The sequence below is a fragment of the Ptiloglossa arizonensis genome, chromosome 13 (assembly GCF_051014685.1).
Source record: "Ptiloglossa arizonensis isolate GNS036 chromosome 13, iyPtiAriz1_principal, whole genome shotgun sequence".
Classification (NCBI taxonomy): domain Eukaryota; kingdom Metazoa; phylum Arthropoda; class Insecta; order Hymenoptera; family Colletidae; genus Ptiloglossa; species Ptiloglossa arizonensis.
The window spans coordinates 4757443-4777305 of NC_135060.1; the positions used below are offsets into that span (position 1 = coordinate 4757443).

At 43.6% G+C, this 19863-nt stretch overlaps 1 protein-coding gene across 7 annotated transcripts in view; it reads right to left on the bottom strand.

Annotated features, from left to right (window-relative positions):
* Window positions 1-1642: 1642 nt before the first annotated feature.
* LOC143153949 (uncharacterized) overlaps window positions 1643-19863 on the bottom strand; it is a 44925-nt gene continuing 26704 nt past the window's right edge. For 5 of the 7 annotated variants that reach the window (XM_076325634.1, XM_076325633.1, XM_076325630.1 and 2 more), the window contains exons 5-9: window positions 12621-12804; window positions 11183-11451; window positions 8880-9372; window positions 5424-5582; window positions 1643-4403 (exon numbers count right to left, since the gene is read on the bottom strand). In XM_076325634.1, the coding sequence (XP_076181749.1) occupies window positions 4003-4403; window positions 5424-5582; window positions 8880-9372; window positions 11183-11451; window positions 12621-12804 (1506 nt within the window). In that variant the 3' untranslated portion in view covers window positions 1643-4002. The remainder of the gene's footprint in view (window positions 4404-5423; window positions 5583-8879; window positions 9373-11182; window positions 11452-12620; window positions 12805-19863) is intronic. The other 2 variants (XM_076325628.1, XM_076325629.1) reach the window with 2 other exon arrangements.

Genomic DNA, 19863 nt, shown 5'->3' on the forward strand with positions numbered 1-19863 from the left:
TGGTTCGCGCGGAGAAACGAGAAACAAAGCGGTGGGCGTGGCCGGACAGTACCCTTCCAAGAGTTCTCGGAGTGGGGATAGCATCGAGGATCGTAGAGTGGGTGAATTCTCGGTGACCTTGAGCGGCCAATCTATTCTGTTCCTACTACGGTGTTCGAGGTAAACCATCGTAGCGACTTCGTCGAGCGTACGTGCGCGTAACAAATTTTGTTCGACCGAATCGCTCGAAACCGAATTCTCGTTCGGTCGACTCGTTCTGTAAGGAGAAATTTTTCTACGATTGTACCCGAGAATCACGCCGCGCATATTTTAATCGATCGCACGTGTATTGTTGCAATAAAATACTGCTTTCGCGTTCAGTGAAATTCTACTGATTCAGTAGTGACATTAATCGAAATCTCTACTAATTTAGTAGTACTATCGTCGCTAAACTCGATCGTTTAAGGTAGTCGGCCCGATTTCACGTGAAACCTGTAACGGTACTTTATCGACGCATGTGCGACTGAACGAAGATGAATTTTTATACTTTACACGGTTCTCAACGCGCACGTACGAGAATCAATTCCAGTTGTTACACCGACGGGACTTCAGTCCGTTCAACTGGAACGCATTCCCCATGACGAAGAATCGAACAACGGGCTCAATACACTGCTCAAAATAACGTGAGGACCACCTTCGAGAATTACACACGATCTCTTAGCAAAGTAACCAATACTTCAAAGCTAACATGCCTGTACAAGTTAGACTCAGTCGAGTTTAATAAAAAATATTCACTATATTAAATACATAGTATTTCTTTCATCCCTGATATTCCAAATTCTGGAGAACGGACACCAGAATTGTTCAGAAACGTGATACCCGAATTATAACGAGCAGTATATCTAACTACGACGTGATAAACGCATCGAGGATATCGTCGAATCTTGCGACTCTAGTCAGAGTTTGCACGAAACACCAAGGTGACTTTTCCACGCGGCTCGATATGATACAGAATTCGCAAATTTTCAGTCGTATCGTTCCTGAAAACGGTTATTTACTCTCGGCTGACCAATAACTTAATAAATCCTTTAACGAATTTCTCGATAGACCTAAAGATACAGCGTCCACGCATATTACATACTTACATAATCAGCTTAACTGACCGACCAAGCCTTTGATTAAATAATTTAAAAAATAAAAAAACAAGATACATATACGTGTGTCTGTCTGTCTGTATGTACGTTTGCATGTGTGTGTGCGTGTGTATGCGTGCGTGTGTGTACGTGTATGTATACGCAGATACAAGTAATAATAATACTAGTGTACAAATTGTGATATCTGAAAGAGACCGTTAACAGTCGCATGCACTCGCGCACATAAACAAGCACACACTCACCCACACATACATACACAGGCACGCATGCACGCACGCCTATAAAAAGATTAGCGCTTGAACACTCAGCTCGCATCGCGGATAAGCATCTTTCCCTTTGTGCTCGCGTATCGTACGCGACTTCCAAAAATTATTTCTTTTCTCGGTTTTTTTCTTCTCTTTTCTTCTCTTTTCTTTTCAGGTACGCGTTACCTGATACGAAAACGAAATGTTCGTGACTTCGTGCACGTTTCTTTTCTTTTCTTTTTTCCCCCCCCCCCAGTAATTTACGATGCCGACGATCAAGGACCGACAAACTGCTCTCAAAGAGGACAATGATCCGTTTCTTTTACGGAAGCTACGATGAGTCGCGAATAAATTATCAACAACATCCACGCGGAATTTATAATTCAATTCGAATTTCTTCTCGAGTGTGTTACACGTTTAATTCACGAAATATTCGACAAGATTATCATTTTTCGGTTGAAGTTACTGCCCCGAGGAAAGGAACACAAGCAGAAATCGATAACTCCACGGATTACAGAAGTACGCGTGTAAAAGTATCTAAAAAAATATTACAAATTTTTCACCGTGAGAGAGCTTACCTCGTACTTCCGTATTAAGTCTTATTCCTTGAAAAACTATGAACGTGAGCGCGAATCTTAAACAACGGGACGCGGCATCACGATTGCGTTAATATTAATTGCGTACGAAGCCTTCCTTTCGTTCAAGGGATAAATTTCAATTGTTGGATATGCGTGGCCATTGGCCAATCGAATTACGTTGCATTCTACCGGCTCGTTAAACTATTTAAGCTGAACAAACACCGTTAACGGTCTCGCATCGAGTATATCAAATGAAAGCACGAAAACTTAACGTTGCAAGATGAAACATACATTTTTTTTTCTTTTTCGTTTCCTACGCATAGAAAGCAATTTAAAAATAGTACGGTTTAAACGATTACGTGTCTACAAGTAGTCCCGATTTCTTCACTTGTATAACGCGATAAGAAATTTTGCTCGTTCCGCTTGACCGAACACCAGCAATCGTTATGCGAAGTAAAGTGTCGTCTGCAATCTCAACCAGAGTCGTGTAAACGTATACACGTTTCTTTCTTTTTTTTTTCTTCTTCGTTCTCTTTTTCACGAAAAATGAACTACTACCTCAAAAACGTACGCGCAACGTTAATCCTGTAATTGATTTCGCGTCACAGCTGAGCGTTACTGAAATTAACCCGGTAAAAGGTATCAAAATTAATTAAGAAGCCAAGACGAACGTATGATGCTCAATTAAGTTTGTAGAATAAATATAAGCGAATAAATACTTGAGCATATTACAAACATACACCGTGTGTGTCCCTTGGCGCGTGTGCTTTCGGCACGACGAAACTTTAATTTTTTACCATCTAATTTTCGAAAGTAAACATAGGCGTATGATAAAGTTCATCAGTAATCGTTTCTCCACAGCCACTATTATGATAATTTAAAAAGCACAAGCATATATCATCATTATCATCATTATCATCATCATTATCATCACCATCATCCATCCGATTTCAAGATTTCGATCAATTTCAAAACATTTAAACCAATCTCATCGTACAAATTCTTTAATTTAACATCACTCTAAACACAGTCGTTTGTTTTGTTTTTTTCGGTTTTTTTTCCCCCCTTTTTTTTCTTTTTGCATCTGTTGCCGAACTTCCCCAATTGCGACAAGGTACCAGAGAAATGTACAGTGGATGAGCTTCATACTCTGCAGTCAAGCAATTTAAAAACCGTGCAAACAAGATTTGTGTCACGAGTCGCGTTGCTTTCGGTCCGTCGAATGGAATTCTCCGTATTATAGAATAAAACGTGTATAATAAGGTAATTCCCGAAACAATGTCCCAACGAAATCCATTCACGCGAATTGACCGGTAAAACGAGATACAATTGTCTCTTTGTTCGACGCGCGAAGGAGCCGTGAAATTCGTTACGACGACGATCCAATGATTCGAATCCGTCCCGTTGAAATTTTTAACGTACGAACACGTCTCTCTCTCTCTCTCTCTCTCTCTCTCGTACGGGTTTTTCGTCGTCGTTGTCTCCGATTTAAAAAAAAAAAGGAAAGAAAAGAAAAAGAAAGAAAGAAAGAAAGAAAGAAAAACCCCGTATAGTTTTCGTATCAGCTGCCTCGTCGCGTATCGTGTCCGTACTGTTCCCGTGTTCGATATCCACGCGGTAAGTACTTGTTTCGGAGTATTCAAGGTACCATGCGCAATGGCGCAAGCTGAGCAATGACATTTCCAACACCCTCTCAGTCGGTTTACTCTTTGGAAGAGCGTAAAAACATCGAATTTAAAGACGAAGGAACGCAAGCTTAACGTTCAAAAATAGAAAACTTTCCTCCGAGATCGGGAATAGCGCGACGGACATCGGAGTCCGACAACCGTTCGATACCTCCGTGACGAACGTCGTGTCTGTCGCGACGCGATCCATCGAGTACGCGTAATCGTGGCCGATCGTCGGTCCAACGCGCGTCAACGGTGTCGAACAACAACGTAACGTGGCCATCGACACCGTTCTGTCGTGATCTCTGTTACCCCATGCATCGACGCACCGATACGACCGAGCCGTTTCTCAAACTAATTTCAGTTTCCTTTGATTCTGTCAGACGGTCGAGTGCGTGGTAGAGGAAGGTTGTGTACTGGAAGCCGTCGTGGACTGTGCGGTGGACGTTGACGGTGTACTGACGACTACGACCGGCTTCACCAATGTCGTGGTGTTGATGTACTGGGCGTTCACGATCGGCATCTGCGCAACGGATTTCAGAATCGGTGTCGTGATCATTTTCCCCGCGAGGCTCGACGGCGCCAGAATGTGAGCGGTCACTTGATTCCCTTGCGAGACGACGGTCATAGGCGTGACGATTGGTGTCAAACCGGAGAGAGGTGTGTGTGGACCAACGATGTGAGCTATACCCTCTGTGGACGGAGCGTTCTGCATCACGGTCGAGCCTGGTTTCCCCGTTGCAGTCTGTAGCGATACGCCTGCGTGGCTCAGTGTCAAACCTACGAACGTTCGGAAGAAATTCATTAATCGTTGGAACGCACACGCGCCTCGTACGAGTCGTACACCGTGAACGATAATAATCTAGCAAGCCTCTGTGGCATTGTCAGTCATTTTCAAAGCGACGCGTGCAATCTGTACACGCACGAGCCGCTCTGCGAATGAATGTGATCGGTTTTCTTTGGCACCAATTCATTACAAAATCGCAACCGTGCGACCTTGGCCTTGGTATATGATGCGCTTCGATTTTACCCGCTCGACCCTCCAACTACCGCAATCTCGAGTCTTTTCCGAACCAGCATCGATACTTTGGTCGATCTTTGCTTCGACAGTTTTCCTTGCGCGTTTATGGTACTTCGAATATCGTCTCCCCAACGAAGAAAGTAGCAACACGTTCGCAATTGAATCCACGATCTCAAAGGAATCTTTGTCCTTCGAAAAGAAAGGTTCTTCAATTTTAAAGAAACTTTCGAATCGATCGCAAAGGTTTGAATGTACATTTCTACACGATACGTAAGTATTTGCAACGCGTAACAATTATTCTTACAATTCTACGATCCGTTTAATTTTACCGATTCGTTGATACTTTCCCTGTAACACGTTGCATCCAAGTGACGAATTAGCAAAATTGCAGAAAAATTCTCTCAAAGATTGAACAAACTCGGTCTTCGTACAAAATATACAAACACGTTACCAAGAAATTTGTTCTACTTGATAAAAATACGCGAGAACCTTTTTCGAGCATCGAAGAGATCGTTGGAAACAGGATACGATTCGATATCTTAAAGAATTATTACAAAAAAGAGAGAGACGCGTTGATAAGAAAAGTTGTACGTGGTTGGAAAATGGCGGAGTTACGTTAAGTAACGATACAATCGTACAAACATTACGTATCGTGTATTCGGTACGACTTCCAGAGTCGAAACTGTCCCAAATCGCGCGCGTATCGGTACATTGCGAACGTGTTCATCGCGAGGACAATATTAGAACAGCGAAGTGATTCCGTTTAAACTGAAACGTACCATTTGCCGGGAGTATGTTCAATTCAGCGCCACCCGGAAGTCTAGTCAGCTCCGATCCATTTCCGCCGACCAGTGTCACACCGCCGACCATTTTATGCGTGGTCTGCGTGTCGCTCGCTCTTATCCTTGTTTGAGCGTCTGTAACACAATTCAGAATCGCTATATCAACAATGTTACCGCGCGTTGGAATAGAACGACCACGGGACAATAAATTAAATAATCCACGAGAGCTGAACTTTCGTCTTATCGTACGGTTAGGCGAATCGATTGGAGATGTTCGCGGTAACGCGTAGGGATCGAATCTGTACTCGCGAATATCGATTAATTTTGGAATTATCGTTTTCGTCTGGATCGTGTGACACGATAAGAGTGAATAATAATTGAGAAGCTGTATCGTTGAACTTGTATCGAAATCTGTGAAGATTGCGTAGAGAAATATAGATTATTTGCGGAGGAAATATACAAGCGGAAATATTCTCAGCGGAAGAAATATAGAAGGATGTGTGTATTATAAATTGTATGTAAAAACTGCACGGTAAGAAGACGGTAATAGTATGTATCTTAACATTGGACTTACCGGTCGAAATGACCGTTTGCAACTGCTTTGTAGAGGAATTTATTTTAATTTTTAATCAAATAAATTCGAACGAGATACACGCGAGGCACTACTGTCCGAGTACAAAAGTATATACATAGAAATACGTTAATCGAACATTTCTTTAACGTTCGAATAATCGATTACCATCGATTAACTAGTTTATCAAAGTATGCGAGAATCGCTAGAAACAAGATAGGATTTAATATGTTGATATACCAGAATTTGTCTTCGTACAAAAGTATATACATAGAAATACGTTAATCGAACATTTCTTTAACGTTTGATCGATCAACTGACATCGATTAACCAGTTTATCGAAATATGCAAGAACCGCTAGAAACAGGATAGGATTTAATATCTCGATACATCAGAATTTGGTAATTCTAGTGTCAATTCTGGGGCGATGAACGATTCGGGAACGACTCGATCGATTATTTTCAAACACTGGTATTTAACGCATTAAGCGGCGCGTCGATCATTAGTGACCGACGATAAACTTTCTTTTGTTCAGACCGCATCGGTCATTGACGATTTACTTTCCGTTCGAGCCATTTTAGTCACCAGTGACTGATATTATACTTTCCATCCGGATCGGTAGAAAGTTTATTTATAATATCGCCACTTGTGCGATTTCTTCGTCCGGATAATTCAACATACGGCTAATATTTCTCAAAATTTTGCGACGGATATTTTCCTTTTCGTTACGCGTTCGAATAAAATTAAAATGAACAAAGTAAATTCGACACTTACCAAAGGACCGAGATACGCTCTTACGAACAAACGTTGAAAACAACGAGCAGTATCGAAGTGTAGATAAATATTGTTATCCGTTCGACTTAAAATATTGACTCCTACGTCATCCATAAGTGGACGTACGAAACTTTTTACCACGGAGTCGACGACATTGATCCCCGAGGTAAAATAAATCTTAAACAAATATTGAACGGTCGTTCGTTTCCTAATTGAAAAGACCACATCGATCAACAACGTGTGCACCTTCTATCAATGAAAGTGTTTTTCGCATCGGTTCACTTAATATTATTATGTATCGTAAATATTGCATCGTATTATCGCAAACGTGCATAAACAATAATTTGTATAAATTTTATCGTCTCGATATCTATCTAGAGAATCTACCCTATCCTAATCGCGTGGCTTTGTTTACTCGCACTTGGTCTTTCAGTTGAACGAACGATGGAACGTACCAATTTGTCACGATACCTGATGATAAACAATAGATAGCGCGCAGTTACGATATTGCTTGTTGCGTGTCGGTTATTGTTTTCGTAAAAGTAAAATTGTTGGGAAAAAAAATTCCGTCTCTGTGAAACAAATCTGTGACATTTTACGATGTAATCTGAACAACCGTGTCTCGTTTCTCCTGGGTCTAAAACAGATCTATTAAATGCAGCTCTGTAACCAACAAGGGTATCTTGACAAACCACTCGACTGTGCCTCGAGTACCTCCACTATATTTCTTTCGCCAACTGTACTTCACATTCGTCGAAAAAATCACTCGAGAATAATATTAAAGTCTTATCGGGCAATGATTTCTGTATTTCTTTTACTTTCAGAAACTCAAACCGAGATGAAAGGCGGTCTATTCGACGCATGTTGGGCAATCGTGTCTCGACCATCGTATATGTATTTGGTTAACGCTGTGACGTACAATGGTAATCGGTGGCATAAACATTCCTGAACTATCGTGGAAAGAAACTAATGTTGCTTCGAGACTGAACATTTTACACGGTGCATGGAATGCTTTATACAAAAATTGAAATCTAGGAATGCACGACCAATTTTGTTAAACGCGTGAAAGAACGTATTATATTGTATTGTATTATATCGTGAACTCGAAACGAATACGATACTACTTCGTCGAGGAAAATACACTACTTTTGTGTGTCGCTAAATATTTTCAAATCTGTAAAAAAAGAAAAGAAAAATCGAACCAATTGAAAATGAAATTGCAAATCGAATAAACTTCTAAACAGCTAGACGTGTTCGGATGATAACGAGTATACAAATATTTACAAGGTTACTCAAGACCTCTACTTGAAATATTTTTTAAGAGAATTAATATTACACGGCATTTTCGTACGAAGGTTAAATATGTTTTGCGAAGTTTTACTTACACTTACAAAGAACTACCATTAAAATTTTTGCAAGAAATTGAAAAGTTACAGAAGCCTGCACAAATCGAAGAATCGCACCTCACTGTACCTTTAATTGATACAAAGAAACACGTGTAACATCCATAAACAGAAAACGAAAATTCCACTCGTGTTCCCTACATACTTAACCCACGATCTCTCGAGAAACAAAACACACCTGCACTCATCGAATACATTAAATAATACGTACAATCGACGAAAATAACAATTCTTTTCATTACCAAAACAAACCTCCGACCATCACGGTGTAAGATCCTGGAAAATGTCCATACGAATGCCTTAAAATACTCGTTCCATCGAGATAAATACTCTCCAGTTTCTCTGTTACCCAGACACGTGTGTAAATCGAGTTGCCTTAAAGTACACGAGTTCCATCGAAACGAATACTGGTATTTCCCTACCATTCGTACACATCGATTTCGAACCATCTTCTCGTTTCGTCTATTTCTACCGAATATTCCTGTACGATATTCGAACGAATGCTCCATTCCGTTTCGATAGTCGCGAGTAGATCCGATCCCGCCCACGTCACCGATCAACTAATTCGTGAAAACGCAACGCGAGTCCTACGTGGACCGAGTTACGGATAATCCTTGACGTCGAGTTAAGAATCGGGTGGTGTTTCGGGGCTTAACGGGGCAACTAGTCATAATTGCATTTCGCACGACATCGGAAGCTACTCACTCGACACGTTCAGTGCAGGAGAATGCGCAGCGAGAACTAACGGCCTTCCCTCGTTCGCCGAGTGCACAAATGTAACTGGCCTGACGTCACTGGCCGACGACTGCACGGCTAGGGCCAACGGCCTATCGTTGTTGGACAGATTAGAATGCACGAACGTTACCCTGTTGTCGTTGGCCGTGGACGAGTGAACGACCAGCGCCACGGGCCTTGGCTCACTTCCAGTGTTCGATTGCACAGCGATCAGCGGCCTCGATTGATCCGAAGAATTTTGCACGGCTAACGTTAAAGGTCTGGACTCGTTGTTGCCGGCGGTGTGGGTGACCAGTAGCTGCCTCGTGTCACCGGGTATCACCCTTAAGCTCGGACCGATGTGCTGAAGGGTCGGGACGATCGTCGCCAAACCTTGATTCGTGTTCAACATCTGAGCACTTATGGGCAGGTGCAGTTGATGCTGTTGCGGCACCATACCGCTCGGCGATGTATTAACTTTCTCCTGGAACAAAAAAGGTCGATTGGGTCATTTCGCTGCGAACAATGCGAGCGTAGATCTCTTTTGTCCTTAGAGTTATTTAAACAACGATATTTCATTTACGAATAGACGAATTTCGAAATGATCTGCGATTCATTTTCGTTGACACTGGAACTATCGACGATGAACGCAAGTATTGTTACTTGTATCGGATCGCATACGTATCTTCGATTACGAAAGATTTGTAATTAAATTTCCCAATAACGATTCAACGCGACAACATCGTCGTAAGATTGGCAAACGTTGCGGATCGATGTCAGTTTGTATCTATTTTTTTTTTTTTTATTCATTTCGAAGAAAATAATTTAACGTACAGATTTTGTCATTTTGTAATCGATCCGAGCAGATATCGCCCGAGTTATTAAAGATATCGAAAGGTGTATCGGTGAAAGTGATATTTTATATATTTAGATGTCCGTGCATTCGTTTAAGCGACATTACGGCCGCAAACAGGCAAAAACGATGAATAATTCAAAATCGCATTGTTTTAACCGCGATTAAGATCCGCGTATTCGATATACAGGATACTTCGTGTAATTCAACAAAAGCAACAAATTCAGGAGCGAATATTAGCATACAAAAGTAATGAAAGAAAGTTCGTATAAAGAATCGTCTTGGCCAACTTTGTTTCCCAGTTATTACCATTTTTATATTCCATTAATTGCTCGTATATTTTTACGGAAAGAACCGTTGGAAACTCGCGACGCGTATCGTTACCATTTAAAATATTGAAATATCGCAGTGTTCACGGATAATAAAATTATCTCGAAGATGCGGAACGATGATTTCGAATAATCGAGTGGAATCAGCTACGGTAACATCGATTTGGATTAAAAACGATCGAAACGCTAAAAATAATTATAGTTCGTTTGTAATTACTGGAAACCAGATTGAACGAGAAAACAATTTATGCGAACCTTTTCGGAGCACTTTGTTTTATCGAATTCTTAGCCCGTATACTGCATCGATTGGTAAAACGACCTTGTTCAACCTTGACTAATAGCTGCGATCGATCTTTGTCAGCGTTTTGGATGAAAAAGAATTTTTTCTTTCCTTTCACGTGACCTCGAGTTTTGAAAACACACTCGTCCATAGAGAAATTACAACCACTTCGCGCCACCCCTTTCGAGACCGTTTAATTCTTATCTGAAACACGTTTCGATGACGCCAACGTGTTCGACGACATTCGCGTAACCGGATTAAAATGGAAACCCCTGTACGATAAAAATACTCCTCGAAATGTACGCTACGTGGATCGGTGCAGTATCGAAATCTAACAAACATATCTTTCTCTATTAAATAATTCTCCATCTCAGATACGTGTCGATCGAATATGAAGATTCGTTCCAAAAGAACCGAGAGTACCATTTCCGAGTTTCGTGTGACTCGATAAATAAGGAGCTCGAGATTGATAAAAACATGTTCGCACTATCGTACAGCCAGTTTATACAAATCCGTATAAACGGTGATACAAAAATGCGTGTTTCGTCTCGCACCGTTTCACACACAAACGCTAAAAATTCGCGTTGTGCCCAACGGGCTGTTCGGTGCTTCAACGATACAAGACCGTTACCAACCGAGTGAGTAAAAACACGATATCCGTTGCAAGAGAAAATGTACCTGGGCAGGGATTCGATCCCGGAAACGTTGGATTACCAGCCGAATAGCCAACCAACCGAGCTAATCCGGCCGTCTGCGGATTCTCTTTATGTACTATTAATAGAGAAACCGTTCTCGGTATCGATGCCCGTATATCTTTCGCTTTTCAATTTACCTGTGCTGGAGTAGGAATGCTAGGTGTGGGCGTTCCAGGACTTGAACTTGCGGGTGGACTTTCCCTAGAACTTTGCGCGAGGTTTAGACCCTGCGTCTGACAGACAACAGCGGCGGTTGCAACTTGATTATGAATGTTGGATGTCGTGCTCCCGGTTTGAAGTGTTTGCGGTGAACTGGCTGTGGCCGCGCTGCTCAAGCTACTGGTACTACTGTACCTCGTGCCACCTCGAGCGAGACCAGTCACATCGACTTCCATGCTTTCTGAAACTTTAACGCAAACGATTTTATTGATACGTCGATCGACCCTTTTCTTATTTTTTTTTTTTTTTTTTTACGGTAATGATCACGATAATCGATCGTTCGAATCGGGTTCCTATCTGGTTCTCCATCGACCCGTCGTAATTTTTCAGCCGTTCGGATCGCGAACGAACGAGTAAGGTACAGTTTGCGCGGTGAACGCTCACGAGCGTTCAACGAGTACTGTACACCACTCGCGAGAAGTCACACGGTAGAGAACCGTGTACCAGTGCTACCATCTAGATGTGCTTTTTTCTTCGTTTTTTATAGCTTTAACCGAGTTTTACGATCGTAACGAGCCTACGATCCAATCGAACCCGCGTTCCTTTCAAACGACTTCTCGCGAACCGTGCACAGTACTCGTCGAACTCGACCACGCAATTCCCACACACGACTAAGGGTTCGGGTATTAGAGAAGACTAGACGTCTCGCGATTTAATTCACTCTCCTGGAGCTGGATCTGTTTCGTCAACTTGTGCATCGTTATTTTATGTTAACGATCAAGAGAACAACGAACGCAGATACTATCGCGCGTTACGTAAAGCTACGTTTCCACGTGTGAAACGCACGATACAGAATCCATTTCAGATATTTAACCCCGGAACGTGGATCGTTGCGATCGAATGTTAAAAGAGGCAGGTTTACGAAGAGAGTGTTCGTCGAAGAGACATCCGAAACGTGTACACCGCGCTGTGGGATACTTATTTAGAAATACGCCTCGAACGTATCGATATTTTCGATGAACGATCCCTTGCATTCGTGTTGCGAAACTTCGTAACAGAGAGACGCAGTTTCGGATCAATTTCACTGCTTCTGGAGCGTCTTTAACGAAACTTTATCATTGTCTCACGATAACACAATTAGATAAAGTATTTGCGCGTTTTAGTGATTACTGTAGCTCGTTTACCAACAGAAGCACCAGCAGGGTTCGTCACGAATAAGAGTGACCGATACACCGAACTCGATTTTCGTAAAATTCAAGTCGGTGCGGGGAGAGTGGGGGGGGGGGGGGGGGTCTCGTCTTGAACAACTCGAAATGACAAAGTCTACGGTGAAGCCCTCGAACGTAGCAAGCGCTACCTACATTTCCAAACGGTTTTTTGCATTATCGTTTGCGAACGTGATCACAATATACTCACCGCTTTTCGTTGCCGTTGCGTCAGCAGCCAAATTCTGTTCCGGCAAAAGAGTATTAAAATCAATATGATCCCAGGTAGCCGCGAGCTCCTTTTTCAAAGCTAATAATTTTTGCTGAGCAGCAATCTTTTCCCTCGCGAGCCTTTCCATTTCGTGCTCGTAGTCCCGTTCCTTCCTCCTCAACGTCTGCAACAAAGTTATCACAATGATGAAGAAATATCTGTCTTACGAGGCTATCGTGGGCACGGGACGTGTTCACGAGCTTCGTGACGTTACTCACGAGCCCAGAAAAATTCATTACCGCCCGCTTCGAAGCGTGGAAAAAAAGAAAAACAAAAAGAGAAAATACAAAAATACAAAAACCCTCTTCGACGTTACGTAAGCACGTGTATCGGACAGATTCCGATTATTCGCGAACGTGAAAGCGCCAAATATCTTCCCACCGATAAAAACAACGTACATGGTGGTCGTTGGTATTGCAAAAGGACCGTACAACCCGAAACGCGCGACTTCCTCGAAATCGTGGAACTCTTGAACGTTTTGCAATACGAAACTCGGTTTTCGAGACGCAACACACTTTTTTCACGAACGGATAGATGTTACTCGCGCGTGCATGCGTGAATGCGTGCGTGCACGAGCGCGCGATCAGCTGACTAGAGTATAAATAACGCGTGCAAAGTTTAACCGCTTCTATCTCGGAAACGAAGCCACGGATTACAAAACGCTAAAGGATTTTCGATCTCTTTACGCGCGCGAGATAATCGTGTCTCTGTCCCGTTTCTTTCAAATAACCTGTACGTGTACATTTCTTTCGAATTCTTGCGAGCACTGCTGACACGTATCGCCTGCGAAATCATTCCGAATGGTCGAGAAGGTTTTGTACAATTATTCGTTAAAAAATCAGTCCTGTATCGCGAGTTTTATAGAACGAATATAGTACGGAAACACTATAGGCGGAAAATAAACAGACTAACGTAAGGCAAATTTTACCGTGCGAGAAGCGAAGTGACTCGACAATGGAAAAATCTCTGTGCTCGTTATCGAGAAGTCTCGATAAATGTTTGTCTCGGAATTAATTCTCGGAATATCGATGTCTCGATTTTACAAGGTTCCCAATTCGAAACGTTGAAATATATCCGAACCGATCCAAAGAAATCTACGATCGATAAAAAAGAGAAATTAATTTTCAATTCGTTAACCATCAACGGAACAACCCATTCACCTCGAAATTAGATATTATACGCCGATGATCGTAACGAGACGAACCTTTAAATCCATCGAACGAATTCTCGTTGATCGATCGCGTATCAAACATTGCGTTTAAACGATTCTTCGATACATTAACCCGTCCCACGAACAACTCCCACTAGATTGTTTTTCGGAGCAGCTACTCGCGCACGTGAGAAAAGCGAGAGAAAGCCGATGGAAATGTTTTCACTTCACTTTCGAGAATACCTTCCCGCGAACGTCACACGATACTCCTACAGATTCAGGACACCTCTCCCTCGAAACACGATAACCCTTGCATTTGACGTCAGCACGACGAACATGCGTGAAGGAACGTGCACGTGACAACGAACACAAACAGCCAACGATGCACACAGTTTTCAGCCGGCTCGAGATGAACCAGAGAACAAATATGCAAGGACGAAATTCTCGGTGTATGCGGTTCGAATCTGATCGAGTGGTGCACCTCGCGGTTCGTGACTGCACGGACCGTTGCCAGATGTTCGTACAGTCACGCAAACCGAAGTTGAATTTACGATAACGAACGTCGCGGAGGAACGGAACTTCTGACCACGGTAACTTCGTGGACACCTTGTATCACGGCTGGCGAACCTACGGCACGCGTATCCAATGTGGTACGCGAGACGATTCGATCGCCACGATGGGAAATTCTAAATAACAAGTTCGTTTTCGGCTCGATACGTTTTGAGAAGAGACAAAAAAAAAATTGAGATTATAAATACGTCGAATAATCGAAGAGATCTTGGAAAAGTAAGATTGCACGCTGAAATTCTAAACAACGTTCATTTTCGGCTCGATACGTTTTGAGAAAAGACAAAAAAAAAATAGAGGTTATAAATACGTCGAATAATCGAAGAGATCTTGGAAAAAGTAAGTTTGCACGCTGAAATTCTAAACAACGTTCATTTTCGGCTCGATACGTTTTGAGAAGAGACAAAAAAAATAGAGGTTATAAATATGTCGAATAATCGAAGAGATCTTGGAAAAAGTAAGTTTGCACGCTGTGAAATTCTAAACAACGTTCATTTTCGGCTCGAAAGACTAGGATACGCGCGTTACTTAATATTTTTGATAAATTTTCATCGGGCACGTGGCGCACCGCTGATCGTTCTTTTATTAATTTCTGGCACGCGGTTACGAAAAGGTTCGCCAACCCTGTTTTATATCGTGATCTACGTGCCTACTCTACGTCTACGTGCAGCTCCCGAATTGCTTTGAAAAAATTACTGGCACACCGAGTATTGTTCTCGTTTAAATACGAGTTATATTTCGGTCTTAATTTATTCACGGCACCGAAGAGGTTAGAATTTCGTACGTACTTAAGATATATTTAAAAAACGGGGCGATAAAACTTGTGCGAACTGCAACGACTAAATTCTCGTCCCATTAGCCGACAAGAAGAAGAAGAAGAGGGACGCGGAGATTCCGTGCACGGTTCCTGAATTATAAAAAGATAATGGGAAAGAAAATTTTTATCGACACGTATTTTTTTTTCTTTTTTTTTTTTTTGTTTCGGTAATGACGTCGTAACGGAACGAGACACGAGAGTATGCGAAAACAACTCGTGTACGTGTAACGCGTGACGGCAGAGAGCTCGGTGTCTTTTCTTCGAGACGCGATAAGCGTCCCGGTGTGACATCAGCGAAAATGTTTCGCGAAGAAACGCACGCGACAGTGAGTGCAAGCGCTACCGGCGCGCGCTGATATAGTACACGTGGTAGGGTCGCCGAGGGGGAGAGAAAGGAGAGCAACGCAACCACGCGCGAAGAAGAACGCTGGCAGACGGAAAAGAGATGACCGAGATAGCCACTTACACACAAAGATAAACAGAGCTGGGAAGGAGACAGTGTCTCTTGCACGGGAGGGACGAAGCACGCCCTCTAGGGGAAACGGAGAGACGGAGACGGAAGAGGCGAGAATAGTGCCAGATAGAGTAACGCGACGCAAGAGATAAAGAGAGCCCGAGCGGAAAGGAGGGGAGTACGCGTTGCGAGAAAGACGGGTATATAGAAACAGAAATAGACAGACAGACGTATACAGGCCCGGTTGGGCTAAAGAGAGACGGAGACCTCGAACAGGGACGAAGAGACGAGAGAACGAAGACCGTTGCACGAATAAGCGCACGCGCGACTTACAAGCACGTGGTTAAACTGCCTCCAACAGGATTCGCGCACACAATATCGCGTTGGATATACGCAAATAGCGTATACACTCGTTTCTTTCCACCTCCTCGGCCGCTATCTACCGTGTTACGAGTGTCGCGAAGATCGTTTACTTTATTAAATTTTATCGAACGCCCACACGGACCGAACTAACGGGATTTTTTTCTTTTCAGAAGCAACGAAAGCAATAACTCGAACGCGCCGAAAGCGTGATCGTACGCCCGGTAAATTATCGGTTTCCTTTCATTCGTATCTTCTATCTCTGCCTCGTTCCCGGAGTACCTGCATTTTCGAACACCCTTTTATACCGCCACTCGGCGATACTTTTTAACCGTGCCCAATGGAACGTTCCGTTATTACGGCACTCGAGCTCCAATAATTACATTGCACTTCAGTCTCTGTTCGTGCATACATAGGAGTAACGTTTATCTACGCTTATCGGGCAAGTTCTTTTTCGCGAAGCGGCTCGAGCAAGCAGCGTTCAGCGACGAAACGTTTTCACGGATCGCGTACAGATTTTGCGTACGGCGCTCGAGTTCCGAGCGTAAACGAAAAATACCACCGTCTCGCGCCTACGAGCGCGGTACCGATCTCCGAAATAATACGGTGGAGCTTACTCAACGATCTTGAAAGTCTGGCAGCTATTCGCCAAGTTATTATTGCGTCGGTAATCGTGCGGTGTATTCGCGCGTCGCGAAGTTTCACGCATAATTTCCGATTATCCGCCAACTCGATGGTGTACGTCGATGACGCGCGATCGTTGTTCCCGAAATTCGAAATTGTTCGCGACAATCTATCTCTCGGTATTGCGCGCCTCGACGTAAAAAATAGCGAATTTCTTTTTAACCTTGTCAACATTTTTAGACGCCTCGACGGACGGGGAAACATTTTTAACGCGGGAAATTACAGTTCGAGGTGTAGAAATGTAACGCGTCAACCGTCGACTTTTTTTTTTTTATCGTTTCTACGAAATTTGATTTTTCTTTCACTCGCGAGAGAAAACGTGCTCGGTTCTGGCGGTCGATCGGGAACACGTTCACCCCCCACCCCTTCCACGTCGGCCATCGGAAATTCGAAACGGATAATTTCGTGCGCGTAAATGCGTTCGAGCGCAACGTTACGGTAAGTCGTCTCGCAATTTCGACATGTCGAAGCGGAGCGTCGCTCGGTACCTTAGAAGTCGCCAACAATGGCGCCGAACGATAAAAGTTCGGATAGCAGCGTGTGCCGTACGTGCCATGCGGCGTGACACCGATGGCCGCACAGTCACGTGGAACCAATATAGGTACAGATTCTACACGGAGAAGCGCCGTGAACGCATTCGCGCGACTGCGAACAGAGACGGAGCACGAGAACCGGCCGAGAGAGAGACAGAGACAACCCGAGAGACCGTCTTACGCGCGGTGGGAAGAAAAGGATGACCCCGAGTGAGACGAGCGAGAGGACCACCAGACAGGGACGGGAAATTACGCGCGCGCAGATCGGAGCGAGACAGGGACCGCGATGGAAGGGAAAGTAAGAGAATTGGTGGGGGGAAGGAACTGCAGAGATGGAACGTATCCAAACAGAAAATATGAAGTCGAAGAAGACGCGCTCGAGGGAGGGAAGGGGCTGGGGGGGACATCGAGTGGAAACATAGACAAAGAGCGAGAGTCGTACGACGGAAGGGAGAAACAATAGGGGAGGACGAGCCAGAGGAGACAAAGACGATAAACAAGGAAGAAACTAACACGGTGGTGGGGATACAGGGTGTCTCTGGCCGGTGCACCGGAACGAGTTACAAACGGAACGCACAGCGGAACGATAGAGAAACGATAAGGACTACTCGTGAAAAAGAGACGATGGAAAAAGAATTTCTACGGGGAAGTAATCGAACGATACGCCGGCGTAAGTGCACGGTAGCGAAACGAGTGAAATGGTAAAAAGGAAAGGAGGAAAGGAAATACGATAGCTCGGTTTCGTATGTACGATTGGAAGCGATACGTATGCCGCGCGCGTATTAGAAAAAAGAAACAAGCGGATCGAGAAGCGAGACTCGCGCTGCCCGGCTAGAGAACAAAGGGGTAGAGAAAGAGACGGGTGGAAAGTAAACGGAACGGAGTGGGGGCGGAAGAGCACGGTGCCGCGTTAGTGCAACGGAGAAGGTTACAGAAGCTCGAGTACGAGATACGGAGACGAGAGGAAGAGGCGGAGGATCGAAGCTGTGTAGGATTGAAGTTGAATCGCGAAAGAAGGGAAAGGAGGAGGTGTGGTCGACCTTCGCGGGGACGCGCGATCCCTTGGTCGTCGCGCGTGAAGTTAATGCCCGTTTCGTAACTCGTCCGAAACTGTACCGAAACGCATTGACGACCATCGAGCCGTAAACGTAGTAAACACCGATCGTATTCCCATCCTAGAAACATCCTAACGCGTCGTCCGTCTCTGCGCCCTATCCACCGATACGATAAAAGCGATTTATTTCCACACCGATGCCGTGCCACATTATCTTCGATAGACTAATTGGTATTTACCATTACGGTGTGTTACATCACGCACCGATATGTAATTCGCGAGACGCAGTATATTAACCAAAGCGATTAACGGAATGGAGATTGATCGGGCTGTGTGTACGTATTTGTCGTACAAAAGGTTATTACGGCGAATAAACATCGTCGCGTTCAGATAATTAATTTCGATTACATTTCAAAGGTCGGCTCGCTCGCTCCTCGATATTACGAGAAACTTCACAGACGGCCGAAATTGTCCGAGTGCATCGACCTTGACTCGAATGAGCGATCCGCGAAGACCTAAATTTAAGTGCCACGCGATAATACCATCGCGTCGCGTTACTCTATGCTCGATTACGTTTTACGCTGGTCCGAACGATTAACACAGAACGCTGAGAATCGTTCTGGCGTAACAGGGGAGAGCCGCAAGTAGCGTATTCTTCTCGATATCAATTTTTTTCTTTTTCTTTTTTTTCTTTTTTTTCTTTTTTTTCTGCATACAAGCCTAACTGCAAGGCGCACTCAACGCTCGGTAAGCGGTGCGCAAACGGCGCGTACGATCGCTGTAGAAACTACGTTCGTGCGTAGAATCGATATCGGTGAAATTAACGAAAATAATAACAATAATAGTAATAATAACCGATCGAGGAACACCTTCTATTGGTCGATGTTACGACGAACATTTATTATCGTTACGATTGGACACAGTACGCGAAGGCAAGGTATCGTAATAAATTGCCCGCGAGTACGGTTAAATGCGTGTACACGCATGTCAGAGATATGGAGTACGCAAAAAAAAAAGAGAAAAAGAGTATGCGTGTAGCATGGAACGAAATCAAGCTTGGAGGTCGTTGATAAGATATAAGCGACTGTTAAGGACATAATTATTGCAACCACAGGCATAAGTGTCGATTAGAGAAAGAAAAAATTTACGTGAGCGTTCAAGGGTAATGCTTGAAAAATCCTATCGAGCAAACTGTAATCACTGTTGGCTGTTACTTCGCGCTCCAGAAGTCGTGTTGAAATCAATGATAAATCTAAATCGGTGAGGTATGACTCAATTGAGTGTACATTTGTGCAATTGAACCGAACAGTTCGAGCGATAAGGGCGTTAAAAATGTAGAACGTGCACCAGGACTCGGATGTACGAATCGAACAAAGAAACAAATGTTTACGAACGTGGAATTCGATTTTTTCACTCGTAATTTACCACCGTCGTGCGTACCGAGAATATTAGCTGAAACTCGTATCGAAATGCTCGATCGACAAATTGAACACCCTTCGCGAGCAAGAGTCGACTCTCGTGAAAGAATATTTACTATTCGAGAGAAAGCACACCGTTGCGTACT